At 46.2% G+C, this 20,192-nt stretch overlaps 1 protein-coding gene across 6 annotated transcripts in view; it reads right to left on the bottom strand.

The window, feature by feature from the left end:
* The window catches only part of DYNC1I1 (dynein cytoplasmic 1 intermediate chain 1), a 503,273-nt gene that overhangs the window by 123,548 nt on the left and 359,533 nt on the right, over positions 1 to 20,192 (bottom strand). Inside the window, exon 17 of one of the 6 annotated variants that reach the window (XM_088442242.1) lies at positions 7,854 to 7,886. The exons of the other annotated variants lie outside the window; for them this stretch is intronic. Within the exon in view, the coding sequence (XP_088298368.1) occupies positions 7,866 to 7,886 (21 nt within the window). The 3' untranslated portion in view covers positions 7,854 to 7,865. Of the gene's footprint in view, positions 1 to 7,853; positions 7,887 to 20,192 lie in introns of those variants that run through there. 6 annotated transcript variants of the gene reach the window in all.

Below are 20,192 nucleotides of genomic sequence, written 5' to 3'. Positions count from 1 at the left end.
GTGTCCCAATGCAGCCAGAGGATGCCTTACCTGAGGATGGCCCCCCCGAGGTTGGTCGGAGGTCAGTATGTGGGGGGGCCATACGCGATGATGTGGTGGCCAGATTTTTTAGGTAAGTTTGACCAAAACTACAGTGTTTATACCTAATGTGTTTGTGTTTGTTTGCGAACATCTAATTTATTTTTATTTTTTTCACCATCTTCTGTTTGTTCACATAATCTTTGCCACTCCAACGCTCACTACTTCCTGCTACCCTTACCAAACCTGGATCTGGTGATTTTGGGCATATATTCTGGAACCCATATCGCAACGCCATGTTTGTGGAATCATGTTGGCATGGTCCTTCGTCAACCAGTTCTTGATTGTTTTTTTTATTTAAATATTTTATTTGTATGTGTTGTATTTGAGATTATCACTGTTTTTTTGTTTTGGGACTGACCACTTTGATTTCTCATTTATGTTGTGAATAAATGTTTGGAGAGTGAAATGGTCTTCCTTTTTTTGGACGTTAACAGCAAGTGTAACCAGGTTAACACACCTTACATTTGACTAAGGGGTAATCCAGTACTGACACCAGTTGATGTAAACTGAAATATGTTTTCAGGTTCCCAACCCACACCAAAAGGAAGCCTGTCCAAACCTTTGGATTTTGAAGATTGGCCTAAGCAGCTTGCACACCAACTAGGAACCTGTAAAATGTCGAAATATCTAATTGACACTACACCCAAAAAGGGAAATGACATTGTTACTGTTATGTGTTTCTTGTGGCTGTTTAACATACAAATACAAAACACAATCTAACTTTTAAAAAAGGGAAATCCTTGCAGGAACAGTCTACTTATGTCAGGGAAAACTATTTTTGTTTTGGAAAAAAAGAATGAGCCAGAACGTATATTAGAACTAAAAAATTTATTTAGAAAACGAAAATAAACAAAAAAAACTACTGGCGAAGGATGCCAGACAGCCGGTCAAGGCCCACAAGAATGCCAATGACATGTTGGCGCATCTGGCCAACACATTCGTCCACCTCTTGTCGACGCCTCTGTTCCTCTGTGGGTGAGAAAAGTGTGTGGATTAATAAAACAATAGGGAATCCACATTAAAAAAAACAAAAACACAACGAAATCACTCCTAAACCTAAAAAAAAAAACAAAAAACAAAAAGGGGGTGCTGCCAAAAATACAAGGCCTATGTACAAATTCCCACAGGTGTGATATGTGTATGTTGAAATCAGCAGGAAGAGGTAAAGGCAAGCTGCTAAATCACCAAAAGTAAACCAAACAAGCACGAATAAAGGCACGACACATGATTACATACAAACAGTTTGTGGTTAAAAAAAATGTGAAAGAAAAACATACCGGGAGCCAAAACGGGAGCTCCGGAAGTCCCTCCATGTTCTTCCTCGGAGGAGCCTTCATTCCCCAAAGAACGGGGAGGGATAATGACGGACTCCGGGGAGGGGGTAATTGGAAGAGGGGTGGGTGGAGGAGAGGGGGAAGTGGGACGGAGGGGAAGGAGGCCCGACAGTTCCGGGAGAGGGTCTTGGAAGGCTGGGGAGGAGTGGGGTATAGGGGAAATATTTGGGGTGGAGTGTTGGCTGGGGGTTGGGGATAGTGGCCGGGAACGCCGTCTGGCCGGACGGTGACGGCGTAGTCTTGGCTGTCCTCCTAAAATATGTCGAACAAATTGAGGTTAGTTTCTGGGCAAATCCGGGGCCCAAATAAAAAAAAAAAAAACATGCAAATAGGAGTAGAATGAAAAAAACAGAAATAGAGGGAAAACATGCACACGCAGATATGAGGACAAATAATAAATAGGACAGACAGGAAAACATGCACACGCAGATATGAGGACAAATAATAAATAGGACAGACAGGAAAACATGCACACGCAGTTTGCCCCACAAACACAAACATGAAAACCACCATACATAACACTTACTTTCCAGGATCTGCATGCGAAAGCATGCAGGCAAGCGGGGCGTTCGCCGTTGCAGGTCTGACCACCTGCGCTCCAGCTGCCCGATGTTGCGGCGTGAACCCAAGGACCGCAGGCGGGACCGTGCCTCCGCATACGCGGAGCGCTTCTGCCGGTTGGTGATGGGTGGAGTCTGGCTGGTGATATGGCGATCCATCACCTCCGTAAGCATCAGCAGCTCGCGCCTGGTGAATGCGGAGGCTCTCATGATGGCAATGGAGTTTTTCATACAAAACATTTTTGATAAAGTGTGCAAAAAATTTCTGATTGGCTAATGTATTTTGGAAATTAACAGGAGCAATTTTATTGGTTAGTGTATGAGTCATGTGTTCAACAGGGCCAGAAATCTCTGGAGAGTTATGATAGGCTTGATGCAGTGACATGCGTTTGCAAATTTAAATAAAGAAATGAACCCCGGAAAATATGCGGGGATCCACAGCAATAGAACAATTGTTTAATTGTGGTTCACATGTTTTTTGAACAATAAAAGCGAATGTTCCATCCGTACGTATTCTGCGGGTAAACACAAACACGGACAAGAGTAAAGTTTCTTGCATTGTGTTGAAAAAAAAAAAACAATTAAGCTAATTGATACATTGATTGGCATGATACGATTGAGGGAGGTAGGCAGAATAAAGGAGCAGGTAATCGACATCTGACAAGGCCACTTCCGGTTTCACTTGTGCGTGCGTTCCCTTCAAGCCATTTCGGGGATGTACGCTCGCTATTTCGTACGCTCGTTAGTTAGAGGAGGGGTCGCCTGAGTTTAGGGAGGAATTTTAGATGCGGACGAAAATACGAGCGAGCCATTGAATTTAAATAATTTTGTACGTACGCCTAACGTACGTGCGCCCGCTTGCGAGTGGGTCTGAATGACGGCCTATGTTTTTTTTCTATTTTTATGTATTTAGGGAGACAGTGTGGCTGATAGTGTATGGGGTGTACACCTGGCTCTGGCCACACCCACACAGCACTGGATATAGCTCCTCCCCTTCTCATTATAGCACCTTGAATATTTTCAGCCCCAGGCCAGGGCCGCAACTAGGGGGGGGGCTAGAGGTGCACATGCACCGGGTGCCAGAATGCAGGGGGTGAAAAAGGGCTGACTCAAGCCCTGCACACCCCGCGCAGTCTTGTAGCGCACGGTGACTTGGGGGCTGTAAATTCCATGCGGACGACTCCATCCGCATGGGCTCTGCTGAAATCGGCCATCCAAAAATGGCCACCGCCGAGGAGAAGACAGATGCTAGAGGTCCTACTGGGCCTGTAGTGTCTGTGAGGCTAGCGCAATGCACATAGCATTCCCGGAAGTGCCGGGAACGCTGGCACTACCAGGAGAAGATGCAGAAAGCTGCATCTTCTCCTGTGAAACCCCCTGGCAATGAGCATAAACCCCCTGGCAATGAGCATAAACCCCATGGCAATGAGCATAAATCCAATGGCAATGAGCATGAAACCACCTGGCAACGAGAATGAAACCACCTGGCAACGAGTATGAAACCCCTGGTAATGAGCATAAAGCCCCTGACAGGTAATTTTAAAGTAATTAGAAGCCTTACTGTGGGGCATAAAGTGGTGTCGGGCAAATATGTAAGTGGCACTTTGGTAATAGGTATTACAGTGTGTGGCATAATGTGTAATGGGCATTATGGTGTGTGGAATAATGTTAATCACTACACCAGGGACGTCTGACTAGTGCACTGCCTTATGGAGGAGCAAGGACAAAATCCAGGTACAGGAAGGGAGGGGGCGCAAAATTACTGCCTTGCACCATGTGACAAATATCCTAGTTTCGACCCTGCCCAGGCCCATGTGGCCCTTAATCCGGCCCTGTACCTACTTAGTGCTGTCTGCACCAAATTGTCAAATATTCCTGTACAGTACGTGTCCTCCTGCTACATACCAACCAATAAGTGTTGGGAAAGCCATTACATTCTCTACAATCTCTGTAAAAGAACTCCAATATAAGGTTGGGCATCAGAGGGGGAGGATCAAATTGTTGCCATGTTACCACCACTGTTAGATGCCTAACAATAATATGTAACCTTTGTAGACTTCTGCGTATGTTCTAAGAATGAGAGAGACTCCTCTGACTCCGTGTTTCTCCTTGTGGTGTAAGTAGCAGCAATTAGATCACCAATCATCGGTAAAAACACATCAGAACCATCAAAATAGGGCCATAACTAGCTATGGGCGACCTGTGCCATCGCACAGGGGGCAGAGGCTCTGCGGACTGCATCGTTACCGACCAATGGCCATTGTTCCTGGATAGCATGGAGCTGGGAACGGCACCCTGGATTGCCCGATCAGTGCTGCACTTACCGGAGCTGCCGTGTTTGCCCCATTTGCGCTCCCAGTGCGTGGGGCCGGCACAGGGCGCGGATCATGTCCACTTCCAGCTCCCACAAATATCAAAGCCTTGGAGCATGGTAGGAAACACGGCCTGCTAATAGTGCTTCCTAGGTTCAATCAGGATCCCCTCTATGCTCTGACTGGGTACACACTAGATCGACGGGTGCATACACACTTACCAATCGTCTGCCCGATGTGCCCAGCTTGAAATCACAACTGAGCAGGCATTTAAATTTGCCCGCCCAGTTGAGCTGTCACTCATCAGCGGGTCTCTGCAGTATGTGTGCGGGCGATCGGCGGGTCGCCCGTACACACCAGCAGAAAACTGATACATATTTCAGATACATCAGCCATCTGGTGTGCTGCAGGGCCGATCTGATACGTCTGTGAAGGATGTCATTCACAGACATATGAGGGTGTACACACCCGCCAATGTACTATAGATACTGTATATTGGCTGTTAAATGGAACGGCCTGTATATCGATCAGTGGGGGGAATTCAATTCAACGCGCTATTGAATAGTGACGGGAGGGACTCCCGCAGCTATTCAATACACTGCGCTGCTTGGGCACGCTAAGGATTTCTTCTCGCACCCCCCTGGGGATGCAAAGAGAAATCCGACCAACGTGCCGGCTGCGCGGCTGTTTTTCTACATAGCGCGCCCGGCACTTTGGTCAGAGAATGCCGGTTACCGCGCCTTAACACCCTTGTTAAGGTGCGATGACCGCGATAACCGGCATTCTCCGACCACACAGCGCACTGAATTGAATAGCTCTGGGAGCTCGCTCCCAGCGCTATTCAATTCGCGTTAAATTGAATCGCCCCCCAGTGTGTACCCAGCTGAAGGGGGGAATTCAATTAGCCATGAGTCCTGCTGCGATGCAAGTGCAGCTATATGCCGCACTTACTTAAGCTGCGGACTCACATTTTTTCACAGTGTACAAAAAAAATGTGAGATTGAGCCGCGAGTTGCTCCGCAAAACCCAACTTCCCGGCAATATCATCACGTCCGGGTTTATGATCTTGATGATGTAATGCAGATACATGGCCATCGTTCTACACATGTGCTGATGGCCACTAACGTGAAGGGATCCTTCGGGACCCAATGTGAAGCCTATCATTGCCCCGGACGGGTAGGCACCAATCCCGGACCCCAGATTCCCCCTCCCATTGCCAGTCACTATGCCGGACTGCACACGTGCAAATCTGGATGTGATGGGGAGGACAGGCACAGGGCATAGGAAACATCATGAGGGAGGGTGACCTGCCCCCATCACACCTACCATGACCTCTCTCCCCATGTACCCCTGGGACTAGGATGACATACTGCGCATGTGCGTGTTCGGACGCAATGAGGAGTAAAGTCACACGGCATAGTACACGTCATAGGTCCTCTCCCCGTCCTGCCAACCTCAACCTCCTTCTCCATGGACCTCCCAGAGAGGGAGTTTTGGATGTTGGCAAGTATGTGTAAAACCTCAGAAAACTGCATATATAATCCATTGATACATCTTGCCCTAAGCCTCTGTGTGTGTGTGTTTGCTTGTATGTTAGGGAAATACTATAAGCAGAGCTGCAAAAAACTGGCGGCGCTGTATAAATAAAAATAATTCTAATATTTATGTAGAAAAATTGTTTTTGGACCTTTCATCCCCATTTAACAATGAGACATAACCCCTTTAGCACTCGCTAAAAGCGTCATGGCCTCCATTCAATATTTAACAAGATTACCGTTGTTCGCCACTGTATCACTTACGCCAGTGGTCTCCAACCTGTAGCTCGCAGTCTAAATTTTGGTAGCTCGTCTAGCTGCAGTACTGCCATGCCAACTAGGAGGGTAGCTGGCCTAGCTGCAGTACTGCCATGCCAACTAGGAGGGTAGCTCGCCTAGCTGCATTACTGCCATGCCAACTAGGAGGGTAGGTCGCCTAGCTGCAGTACTGCCATGCCAACTAGGAGGGTAGGTTGCCTAGCTGCAGTACTGCCATGCCAACTAGGAGGGTAGCTGGCCTAGCTGCAGTACTGCCATGCCAACTAGGTGGGTAGGTTGCCTAGCTGCAGTACTGCCATGCCAACTAGGAGGGTAGCTGGCCTAGCAGCAGTACTGCCATGCCATCTAGGAGGGTAGGTTGCCTAGCTGCAGTACTGCCGAGTCAGCTAGGAGCCCACTAGGTGGAAGTGACCTCTGATGCATGCTCCTCTGTGGCATCGACACCGTGGGTGGAGCCACAGAGAAGCGAGTCAAGTGATTGCCATAGCCGCTACAATCGCCTGATGTGCTTCCCCGTGGTTCCACCCATGGCGTCTACGCCACAGTGGAGCGGCACAATACGTGACAAACACCACGAGTGACTCCTGCCCAGCCCTCGCGGAAAATCAACATAGCAGCCCTGTCTATATCTTCTGCTCCTCTCCTGCACGTACCTCCTTGGAGCCTGTAATGTACAGTGAAATGTGCCTGTGTTTAACTATATTTACAAATTACAACGATATCACTGTAATAATTAAATTCATTGTTGTTTTATATTAAACATTTTATTAATATTCAATAAATGACCTTCAATTGTTCGGTTATTAGCCAGATTTTGTCTCTTTTGTCTCGAGTAGCTCCCACTCCATTTACGGTTGGCGACCACTCACCTACGCCATCTATATGTGGCGAAAGCAATCAGCAGCCTTTCCGGCTTTAGCAAAGCATTCCAGGCATTGCCGAGTCCCCGCCGAGTGAAAGTGTCATGTGCAGACTGGTCGTCGATGCCAGCGATGGGGTGCCAGCAACAGAGCATGGAATGCCGCCGAGGAGGGGGATGTCACTGGTCTTTGCCGGAGGGGTAAGCCATGTTGAATACCAACGGCATATTCGTTAGTATCGCTGCATTACTAAACTAAATATGCCACTGGTAATAAAATGAGTTGTGAAATGGGGAGGCAATCGGGAAGCCGACTGCCTAAATACCGGCAGCTGGCTTCCCGACTGTCTTATCCCGGCATGGGTGAAATGCCGGGCGTCTAGATATAGACGCCCGCATTTCCCCGATGCTGGGAGACCGGCGCCCGGCATCACGATCGTACTGATGCCGGGCGCCGCGAGCGGACAGCCGCGGAGGGGGAGGGTTAGGTTTAGGGCTCCCGGGGGGGACTTAGGGTTAGGCACCCCTCCGGGAGGGTTAGGGTTAGGCTAGGGGGAGGGAGGGTTAGGGTTAGGCACCCCCGGGGGGGACTTAGGGTTAGGCACCCCCCCGGGGGACTTAGGTTTAGGCAGCGGGGAAGGGGGTGGTTAGGGTTAGGCACTTAGAGGGGGGATTAGGGTTAGGCACTTGGGGGGGAAGTTAGGGTTAGGCACCCCTAAGGAGGGTTAGGGTTAGGGGGGTTAGGTTAGTGGATACTTACCTATCCACGATCGGGATTTCCAGGGCTGTCGGGCTTCCGCTGCGTCGCACTCTGCTTCTGTCGGGCTGCCGCTGACGGGAATCGAACCGCCGGCCATGCGGCTGACGGTATTTCATACCAATTCCGTGAAATGCGTCCCTTAGTGTCAGTAATTTAGTATAGCTACCTAAAAGATGACAAGATCACCGCTTTAGTAAATAGCACATTATGGGGCTTATTCATGATGTTAATTATCGGGGTCCAATTAACATTCTAACTCTCCGCGGATTCCGGAGCAATTTGTTATTGTTCCGGCACGGTGACAGCTGATGCGAAAATCAGCTGTCCCGCGAGCGGCTTCACCTTTTCGGAGCAGTGACAGAAGTGCGTATGAGAGCCCCAACGTCCGGCAGAAGGAGCCGTACAGGGGTGGAGGGATCCGAAGGGATCTCTCTTCTCGACCCGGGACTACTTCCCATAGGGAAGGAGCGGGTATCGGGAGCATTCGCAATCTGAAGATGGCGAATACTCCTGCAGTCAAGCTCCAAAAATATAATATTTTCATCGGAGCTTGATGAATTCTGTCCCCATACTAGTATGAATACTAGTACATGGGGACAGCGGGCCATTCCGCAAGAGAAAGGTAAGCAGGAGATATCTGTGATACTAGTATATGGGGACAGCGGGCCATTCCGTAAGAGGAAGGTAAGCAGGAGATATCTGTGATACCTCCTGCTTTACCTCCATGATGAATGGCCCGATAACTTAATTTTTACAATTGCATGTGAAAATGTTCATTTTTCACCTGATTTTGTAAAAATTAAATGATGATGATGAATAGGCCTCTATATGATTTAGATACACCTAAACATTGTATTTACTTACACATCATATTTGTTTACAGTGGCATAAATAATTGTATTTGAGAATTTTATATCATGTTTTCCATCAGACTGTCTCAAATACTATTCCTGTTTTGGAATCTATGTTCATTTATCACCCCGCTGTAGAGAACTATGGAATATCGCCGCTAAATACTAATCAACTATATATAATGGTAATCCTTTACAAAAGTGCATTTTTATAATGTGCAGCAATAGCACCACCCAGTGGCAAGACAACTTTTATTTTTTACATAAATAGAAGCGGTTTTGGAACCAACATGATGAAAATGAATATTATTATAGCCATTGTTCTAGTCAATCTCGTACACATGGCAACAGTCAATTGTTAGTTCCATATCCAATTCAAGTGTAATTAAATAACGATTTTGTTCCTGTTATGTTATATTTTTAGTTTTGCACAGCTAAAAATGTTACATACACTTGTAAAGTAAATAATAATAATAGTAATGTGTATTGTTTGGTGATGTGCTGTGTTATACAAACACAATAGTGTATTTACTGCAAATATTTACTATAATAGAGAAATTGCGTGTTTCTCTTTATAATTGGCTTCTAGCACACTTTATAAATTAGGCAAAGTGGAGTAAAATGGGACAGTGATTCTGCATGACACAACATTAATTAAACCTCTCTGTCTTGTTTATAAAAGAGAAAGACATACTAATACTATAATTAAATATAAGGATATCTAGGGGACAATTTTTCACTTGAGCTTGAGAAATGTGCTATAGCTCTTATTTAGGATCAAAAGGATATCCGATCGACTTGTAGACACTGAATGTCGACAGTCAGAATATCGTCATTACAGTAGGTCAACAATCAATATTTAGACATGTATTAGGTCAACATGTCGATACCAAAATGTTGACATATGTTTTGTTTGTTTATTTTTTGGGTTAGGTTTAGAGTTAGGGTTAGGTTTAGGTTTAGATTTAGGGTTAGGCTAAAATAAAATAAAAAAAAAGTCAACATTTTGGTGTCGACGTATTAACTGTCGTCATTCCGAACGTATCAAAATTTTAACCATGTCGACCTTAATACATGTCAACATATTGATTGTCGATCTAATGACTATATCAACATTCTGAGTGTCGACATTCAGAACCTGTCGACATTTTGGTGTTGATATTCTCTCTAAATGTAACAATCAGGGAATCAAACTCAAAAGTTTCATCTAAAGAGATATCTACACTGAATCTGATCGGAGAATCCGCAGTTCACTGCAACCTGCATAATAGATTTTTGTTCCCCCCCAAAAATAATTTTTATAAAACTATTCTTTATAAATCTCTCAGTTTGAGACAACAATGTGACTTGTAAGCACACAAAATAATATGGGCAAAACATTTTAATATAAATGGAGTTTTTGGGCAATCTATTCTCCAGGCTTCAGTGCAAAGAGAAATTTGTGAGTGGGGACCTACCACAAGGGGTCTCACCGCACACATCCATTTCTCTGGCTAATTTAATCTCTTACCCAATATTGGCCTCAATATATCTGTTGACAACATGATAATAGTCCAAAATACCCCACCCCTCAAGCCCGCTGCCTAGATGTCATACTCAGTACTGTCCTTTGCTCCCCACATTCAATTTGTATCAAAATCATGTTACATACATATAAAAACATTTCCAGAACATGCCCTTATCTCACACAAGATACTGCAAAAACTCTCATTCATGCCCTCATTATCTCCTGCTTGGACTATTGCAACCGGTCTCCCCATAACCAGACTTTCACCCCCATTTTGAATGCAGCAGCTATACTGGTTTCCCTGCAAAGCGTTCATCTTCTGCTGCGCTGATTTACTTTGGTTGATTGTACTTTACTGAATTCAATATAAAATCCATCTACTAACACACAAGGCTATTAACACAACTACACCAACATACAGTACATATCATTTTTTGTCTCAGAATATCTCTTAATTCAACCCCTCCACTCTGCGAAGAACTCATTGGGGTATATTTACTACAGTGCAGGTTTATAGAAGTGGAGGCGTTGCCCATAGCAACCAATCAGATACTACCAATTATCTTCTAGAAGGTGCTAGATCAGGGCCAGCCAATACGTCGATCGCGGTCTACAGGTAGCTCGCGGAGCTCTTGCCGGTAGATCACGACCAAGTTCCTGCAACAACTGGGAACGCTGGTCTCTGACGTGTTCAGAGACTAAAGAAGCCTCTGATTGCTTCAGAGGCCAGCGTTCCCAGTGATGCAGTGCGTGGGTGCATGGGGTGACGTCATGACGTCATCCGCTTCTCCCGCAATGTGAAGATCCAGCGCACCTGCTGGATCTAATTAGCTCCAGTCAGCGGCAAGCAGCGGACATCTACATGGGAGCTCTGACCAGCGTGGAGAGGTAAATACTGCACAGGGGAGGGGGCACCAGTACTGGGGGCACAGCATACGGGGCACTACTAGGGGCATTAGTGGGGGAACAGAATAAGTGGCACTACTAGGGGTATTACTGGGGGCACTGCATAAGGGGCACTACTGAGGGCACTATTGGGGGCACTGCATAAGAGGCACTACTGGGGCACTGCATAAGAGGCACTACTGAGGCACTGCATAAGGGGCTCTAATACAGGGGGCATTGCATAAGGGGCACAACTACAGGGGCATTGCATAAGGGGCTCTAATACGGGGGGCAATGAATAATGGGCCCAAATACAGGGGGACTGCAGAATGGGCACAACTACAGGGGGCATTGCATAATGTGCACTACTGCTGGGGGCATTTCATAAGGGGCACTACTACTGGGGGCATTGAATAAGGGGCACTACTACTGGGGGCATTAAATAAGGAGCACTACTATAGCGGGCATTGCATAAGGGGCCCTACTACAGTGGTCATTGTATAAGGGGCACTACTGTGTATGTGATAAAGGGACACTACTATGTGGTGTAATATGCATAACATTGTGCTGTTGTGTGGAGTTATTTGAATTGGGGATACTATGTGTGATTTCAGCAGGACAGACCCCATGTCCTTTGCTGTGAGGTCATGTCCCCTTTTTTGTATACCATGGCCCCTTTTTTCGGAATCGGTAGATCACAAAAGGTTTTTAGTTTTAAAAGTAGATTACCAAGTCCAAAAGTCTGGCCACCCCTGTGTTAGATAAATTATAAGTAGAATCTGATTGGTTGCTATAGAAACACCTCCACTTGTACAAACCCACACTTTAGTAAATATACCCCATTACCTGCTCCTATTCATGTTTACAGGACTGTTTTTAGGCTGCACCCACTATGTGGAATGCCCTTCTTCGCACAACAATACTTTCTTCTAGTCTCCAAACCTTCAAGCATTACCTGAAAACTCACCTCTTCAGGGAGCTTCTCATGTTCCATGACCACTAAAATAACAGTTATAACTTATTCTACTCATAACTTCCCCTTTCAACAGTTCACACAAAACTTACAGATGTTCTGTTTGCTGTGTTACTGCATAATATAGCCCACCAAGAACCTCTACAATCTAGCTGGACCGATATGCAATATATAGACCTTATCCTCATGTATCAGATGCCTCTTTCTCTGTACAGTGTACTGTAAGCTTGTGAGGAAGGAACTCTTACCTGTCTGTCTGTTATTACCCAGTCTTTTTTAGTATAGTTTTATTCCCAATTGTAAAACGGAACAAAATATGCTGCGATATATAAGTAACTTAATAGATAAATCAGAGCGCAATCAAAATTGATTGGATTGGATTGATAAAGGGCAAACACATAAATCTGATTGGCTAATGACTGTATGTGCATTTGTTTGGGATCATTGACCAATTGTATAAAACTCCCAGTAATCTGGTAGATGAATTCCTGGCCAAACGACCAGATTTCTGTAACTTGGCCTAACATATGTGACAGATCCGTCACATAACTGGTGATTTATGGATGCCTGGATCAGCAATTACCACAAATTGTAGCAAACGTGTTTGATATATTATGTCGACATTCACTATTGGTAAAGTCAACAAAATAATGTTGACAGCATAATGTCAACAATCACAAGGCTGACTTGCAGCATGTCGGAACTTATATTATCAACGGTCCACACGGTGATAATGTTGACTTAATCCTAACGCTATCCCTAACCTTCCTATGACTGACATTTTGACATTGTACAGTAGATGTGACATTTTCAAAACGATTCATCTTGTTACTCATTTGGTTGCAAAATGTCACACAGGATTTGGAGCTGAGGGCCTGATTCAGACCCGCTCGCAAGCGCTATGTGCTCGCAAGCGGGTCGATGGTTTTGCATTGCGCACGCACGGCACGCGTAATGCGCGTGCGCAAGCCCCGTAACGAGAGAGAAATTCTCTCGCTCCGGAGCTCGCTACAAATGGGGCGGCTGTCGATATTGATCGACCGCTCACCCCGTTTTGTAGACGGGGAGGGGGGGTGGCTGGCCAAACGGAGGGATTCCCGAAGGAACGCCTGCCGTTTGGGGGCGGCCCTACTGACAGCACACGTGATGTCAGTAGGGGGCTTCCGGCTCTATTAAAGCTGGAAGCTCACTGGGGCTTGCGAGAACGAGACCCTACCACAACGGTCTCGTCACAAGCCCGTTGATCAAGATCATCACGACCATCACCTGGGCACCCTCTAAAGCTGTGGGTGGTCACCCACAGCTCAGCGAGCGGCCAGGAGGCCAGACAAAAAAAAAAACGACCGCCCTGATTCAGAGCGAGCGCTTGCTTTTTGCGAGCGGCTCTGAGTCAGGCCCTGAGTTCCCTGGCAACCACAACCGCATCACATGTCAGACTGAACATCATCCCCCCAAACTATATTCAGAGGCGTATTAACACCCAGGGTGACCCATGCACCATGCCCCCCACTTCCAATTAGCGGGCCCCTTCAACCTACTGTCCAAGGCCAACACCACCTTCCCAGTGATATTCACTGCTCCGCGCCATCTTTCACAGGAAAAATACTGCCATCAGTACTTTAAAGAGTGGGGGGACTCGCTTGCCTGCACCAGGGAGGAAGGGTGCACTGGGTGCAGGGTGAGAGACATTAAAAAGGCCCAAACACCAGTATTTATATAATGCAGCATGGTTGGTGTAATGGTTAGCATTGCTGACTCACAGCACTGATGTCATAGGTTTGATCTCCATCACGGCCCTATCAGTGTGGAGTTTGAATAATCTCCCCCTGATTGTGTGGGTTTCTGGTCACTTTGGTTTCCTCTCACAATCCAAAAATATACTGGTAGGTAAATTGTCTCCCAACCTAAAAAAAATAATACAATAATTAATCCTAGCGTGTGTGTGTACATGTGGTAGGGTCCGGGAATATAATGTATTTATTTTATTTATTAACAGTTTCTTATATATACTGCAGCATATTCCGTTGCAATTGGAAATTTTAATAGAACAAAACTGGGTAATAACAGACAGATATATAGGTAGGAAGGCCCTGCTCGCAAGCTTACAATCTTGCTCCACGGCTGCAGGGACTGATGTGATTGGCCAAATATTCTCTGTAAAGTGCTGCGGAATATTTATAAAAAGCAGGACCGACTACAGGAGAGAGAGGAAAAACACCTGACTTTTCAGTAACTTTAAGCACAAAAAATGCCTTAATCTTCTTTTCGTGTGGCTGGGCCGGAGCCAGACCCCTGGCTCCAGAGGTAAAGTGGAAGAACTGGGATTCCTGTCTGAACAGGCCGTCACTCCTCCCCCCTCATGTCAGCTTGGCTGCCTTCCCAAACCTTGTTCTAAAGTGGATTCATTCACGGACGCTCTATTGGACCGAGTTCAGGATCCTCGCAAGGCAAGCAGAACATTTACATGAGAGCCAAGCTGTTATTTATCACCTTTTGTTATCACACATAAATTGGTTCATAGCAAGTGATTTAGTTGTTTCTCTTGTAGTGGAAAATCTGAGCATGGCCAGAGTGTAATAATCCCTGTGTATGAAAAAAAAAAAGTTCAAAAAATTGGTTCAGTAAAGTAATAACCAACACAATCTGCAAACTGTAGCGACCAGTCAGTTTTGCTACGGGTGAGAGTAAATATGTTCTACTTGACGGATCAATTTAGATAAGCTCCGTCTGGATGACATCTTCCTAACGCAGTGGGAATATGCGTAACTCCTTTTCGGCTTTCCAGTTCACACCTACAGAGGGCATTCGTTTGCCTGGGATTTGTTGTAGATTGAGGCGGAGTTAGACAGCCCATGAGAAGGGGCGCCAAGAGGGAAGCGAGCGGGTACTGATTACCTTGTTGGAGGGCCAGCTGCCCCTTTGCAGCCATATTTTGCAGGGTGTTTTTTTTTTAGGGGGTGTGGACCCACCTCCTGGGTTTGGCCACGCCCCCAGAACCTGGACCCCATTGGTCTCTCAATGGCTGTGCAGCAGTGAGGCCCGTGAATTCTGGACACCCCCAATCCGTGATCAGCAGCTGGACTCTGGAAGGGTCTCATAGAGGAATCCCGGAAGGGCGGTAACCCTACCTTTGATAGACCTCCCCCTTAGAGCCAGTTGCAAGAATGTGACTCTACCGTAGGCATAAACTTACAGTCATAAAATTGCAGCTTCAGTGGTGACCTCAGAACATACAGATGCAGCCGATATAAATATTAGGGATATGCGCCGGACATTTTTGCTGGATTTGGATTTGGCCCTGATTCGTCATTCGTCTTTGGATTTGGATTTGCCAAACCTGCCATGACTGCCTTTGGATTTTTTTACAAAAATTCCCCAAAAAAGCTAAAATCACATAATTTGTGATTTTTTTGTTTCTGGAGTATTAGTAACCTCTATAACATTAATTTCCAGTCATTTACCGTCAATTTAGACCACCTCACAGCTTATAATATTGTTTTCACCATTGTTGGCCATAGGCTGCAGTGAGCTGGCTGGTTACTAAGCGACAGAGCAGCAGCACAGACACCACAGTATAAAGCACATCTATGACACATTGCCACACAGCAGTGGCAGAAATTAAAGGTAATGCAAGATGGAATGGCCCCACCCAGTGGAGTACGGCCAGCAGAGTCACAGTACTTGTATACACAGAGGGATAAGGCCCAAGGAGTCACAGTGCTTGTATATACAGAAGGCTATTGCCCAAGGAGTCACAGTGCTTGTATACACAGAGGGATAAGGCCCAAGGAGTCACGGTGCTTATACACACAGAGGGCTATTGCGCAAGGGGTCACGGTGCTTATACACACAGATGGCTATTGCCCAAGGACTCATGGTGCTTATACACACAGAGGACTATTGCCCAAGGAGTCACAGTGCTTATACACACAGAGGGCTATTGCCCAAGGAGTCACGGTGCTTATACACACAGATGGCTATTGCCCAAGGAGTCACGGTGCTTATACACACAGAGGGCTATTTCCCAAGGAGTCACAGTGCTTATACACACAGCGGGCTACTGCCCAAGGAGTCACGGTGCTTATACACACAGAGAGCTATTGCCCAAGGAGTCACGGTGTTTATACACACAGAGGGCTATTGCACAAGGGGTCACAGTGCTTATACATACAGAGAGCTATTGCCCAAGGACTCATGGTGCTTATACACACAGAGGACTATTGCCCAAGGAGTCACAGTGCTTATACACACAGAGGACTATTGCCCAAGGAGTCACGGTGCTTATACACACAGATGGCTATTGCCCAAGGACTCATGGTGCTTATACACACAGAGGACTATTGCCCAAGGAGTCACAGTGCTTATACACACAGAGGGCTATTGCCCAAGGAGTCACGGTGCTTATACACACAGATGGCTATTGCCCAAGGAGTCACGGTGCTTATACACACAGAGGGCTATTTCCCAAGGAGTCACAGTGCTTATACACACAGCGGGCTACTGCCCAAGGAGTCACGGTGCTTATACACACAGAGAGCTATTGCCCAAGGAGTCACAGTGCTTATACACACAGCGGGCCACTGCCCAAGAAGTCACAGTGCTTATACACACAGAGGGCTACTGCCCAAGAAGTCACAGTGCTTATACACACAGAGGGCTATTGCCCAAGGAGTCACAGTGCTTATATACACAGAGGGCTAGGGCCCAAGGAGTCATGGTGCTTATACACACAGAGGGCTATTTGCCAAGGAGTCACGGTACTTATACACACAGAAGGCTATTTCCCAAGGAGTCACGGTGCTTATACACACAGAGGGCTATTTCCCAAGGAGTCACAGTACTTATACACACAGATGGCTATTGCCCAAGGAGTCACAGTGCTTATACACACAGCGGGCTACTGCCCAAGGAGCCACGGTGCTTATACACACAGAGAGCTATTGCCCAAGGAGTCACAGTGCTTATACACACAGCGGGCTATTGCCCAAGGAGTCACAGTGCTTATACACACAGAGGGCTATTTCCAAAGGAGTAACAGTGCTTATACACACAGAGGGCTACTGCCCAAGGAGTCACAGTGCTTATACACACAGAGGGCTATTGCCCAAGGAGTCACAGTGCTTATACACACAGAGGGCTACTGCCCAAGGAGTCACAGTGCTTATACACACAGAGGGCTATTTCCCAAGGAGTCACAGTGCTTATACACACAGAGGGCTATTTCCCAAGGAGTCACAGTGCTTATACACACAGAGGGCTATTGCCCAAGAAGTCACGGTGCTTATACACACAGAGGGCTATTGCCCAAGGAGTCACAGTGCTTATACACACAGAGGGCTACTGCCCAAGAAGTCACAGTGCTTATACACACAGAGGGCTATTGCCCAAGGAGTCATGGTGCTTATACACACAGAAGGCTATTTCCCAAGGAGTCACAGTGCTTATACACACAGAGGACTATTGCCCAAGGAGTCACGGTGCTTATACACACAGAGGGCTACTGCCCAAGAAGTCACGGTGCTTATACACACAGAGGGCTAGGGCCCAAGGAGTCACAGTGCTTATACACACAGAGGGCTAGGGCCCAAGGAGTCATGGTGCTTATACACACAGAAGGCTATTTCCCAAGGAGTCATGGTGCTTATACACACAGAGGGCTACTGCCCAAGAAGTCACGGTGCTTATACACACAGAGGGCTAGGGCCCAAGGAGTCACAGTGCTTATACACACAGAGGGCTACTGCCCAAGAAGTCACAGTGCTTATACACACAGAGGGCTATTGCCCAAGGAGTCATGGTGCTTATACACACAGAAGGCTATTTCCCAAGGAGTTACGGTGCTTATACACACAGAGGACTATTGCCCAAGGAGTCACGGTGCTTATACACACTGAGGGCTACTGCCCAAGAAGTCACGGTGCTTATACACACAGAGGGCTAGGGCCCAAGGAGTCACAGTGCTTATACACACAGAGGGCTAGGGCCCAAGGAGTCATGGTGCTTATACACACAGAGGGCTATTTCCCAAGGAGTCACGGTGCTTATACACACAGAGGGCTATTTCCCAAGGAGTCACAGTACTTATACACACAGAGGGCTATTGCCCAAGGAGTCACGGTGCTTATACACACAGAGAGCTATTGCCCAAGGAGTCCCGGTGCTTATACACACAGAGGGCTATTTCCCAAGGAGTTACGGTGCCTGTACACACAGTGGGGTACAGCACCAAAAAATACTTTTTAAACTTTTAACTTGAAAGTTTTCTTTCATTTTTTAAACTTTTTTTTTTGTACACACAGCCACTTGTGAGTCTCGACACAGTCACTTTAATCAGCAGAGTGTAGCGCAGCATACATCAGCATGTAGTGTGCCCCCTTTACACAGTCACTTTAATAAGCAGAGTATACCGCAGCATACATCAGCGTGTAGTGTGCCCCCTTTACACAGTCACTTTGCCAGCACAGCCACTTGTGAGTCTCTGGACACTTTCAGCAGAGTAGTGCGCAGCGTGTGGAGCGTGAGAGTGAAATTGTGCCTAGTCCCGGTCTCGGCTCCTTATATAGAGGCGAACTCTCGAGAGAATCCGACGTCAGGAGGATGATGTTCGGCCTCGGGATCTGAGTCAGGCGGCTCGGGTGGACTTGGATCCCTGCTGTTCGGAGCGGTTCGGATGCTGTGGAATCATCCCTAATAAAGATACGTAAGCATGTTTGTTTTGCCCAACTGTACCAAGCGCGAGATGCACCAATCATTGCAATTTGCATGTGATGCATCCCGCTACTCATAAATAACGCCGGTATGCATTAATAAAATTACGAAGGCCAGCTCTCCCGGTAAGAGCTGTCCTTTGAGATAGAAGAACTTCTGGGTCTATGACCCAGAAGCCCACCTGCGCATGCATCGAGTAACGCATGCGCCGTGGGGGATGCTGGGAGGGATCAGATTGGCTCCGTCACAGGGGAGAGTCAAGAATAGAAGCCCATAGGCTTCTATTGGGCAATGCCATCTGCAGATGGTGCTCCCACCACATCCATGCGCCAGAATGTATCGCATTCCGGGCCTTGGTGCATATGTGGTGAGCGGCCAAACTTCCGAAAACGTAATTTTCTGAGATTTAACTGCAAAAATCGCAATAGTGCATCCTGCCCCAAAAGACTTTTAAGCACCAGTGCTATAGCCTGGGCTGGTTACCGCTACCATATTGGGAGTCGAGGCAGCAAGCGTTTTCAGCTAGATAACTATTAATTACTAACTATGAGCAAAATTATTGCACATGGAAATAAACTGTGGACTGCAATGGCTGTTTCCATAGTTACTGATGTTGCTACATAATATCAGTGATGAGTGAGACTGGCCCAATTTCCCTGTTAGATCCAATGGTCAGGTTAAAGCCTGAGGAAGCAGACGTTGGTTCGTGAAACGCGTTGCTAGGTAACCACCCATTGGTTCTCTCCACTTTTTCATTTCTCAACTACGTAGTCTGCTTTTTTTTTTTGATTAATTTTTATTTTATTATTTTATTCAATGATCATTTGTATATCGTCTTCTTAATCTAAATTACGTTATTTCATTGTAGTCATTTTTTGTCATGTCTCTACTCAATGAAAATACTTTTTATCATCATCTGGTGTAATTAGATAACATAATTATTGACTAATAAATTATAAAACATTTGATTACCTGATTTTTGTAAGCAAATTCTTTTGGATTTGAATATCAACACAAAGCTCAACAATATATATTACACCGACGGACAACGGTTTTTAAATATAAAAGTCCAATGATTCCATCACACCCCATCCATGGTGAGTATACTACATAACCCTGTAGGGATCTTGTGTTGGGTTTACTGATTTGCACTGTGGAGGCCTGTCATATGTGTTTCCTCCTATCTATCTACACTGACCTGGAGGGACCCAAAGGTATCCAGATCTACGTTGCATTTTGCAACCACCGGAGAACCACAGTGAAAATTGTGTCCAACATCTATCACCCACCGGTAAATGGTGAGTGCGTTTATATTTCTTAAAAGAGAAAAAAAATGTTGACGGTATTATACGATATTGCTATTCTGTCTTTTACATATCTCCGAACACATCGAGAACACTTTCAAACAAATTCATAGGATAGATCAGATGTTCCCAAAGTCCACCATTACAGTCCACATTTTAGAGATATCCAAGCTTGAGTCCAGATGGTTAAATCAAATGGATTGAGGTACTAATTAAGTAACCTGTGCTCAAGCATGGATATCCC

This window comes from Taudactylus pleione, unplaced genomic scaffold (genome assembly GCF_031769625.1).
Source record: "Taudactylus pleione unplaced genomic scaffold, aTauple2 ptg000306l, whole genome shotgun sequence".
Classification (NCBI taxonomy): Eukaryota; Metazoa; Chordata; class Amphibia; order Anura; family Myobatrachidae; genus Taudactylus; species Taudactylus pleione.
This window is presented reverse-complemented; position numbering and strand designations above follow the sequence as displayed.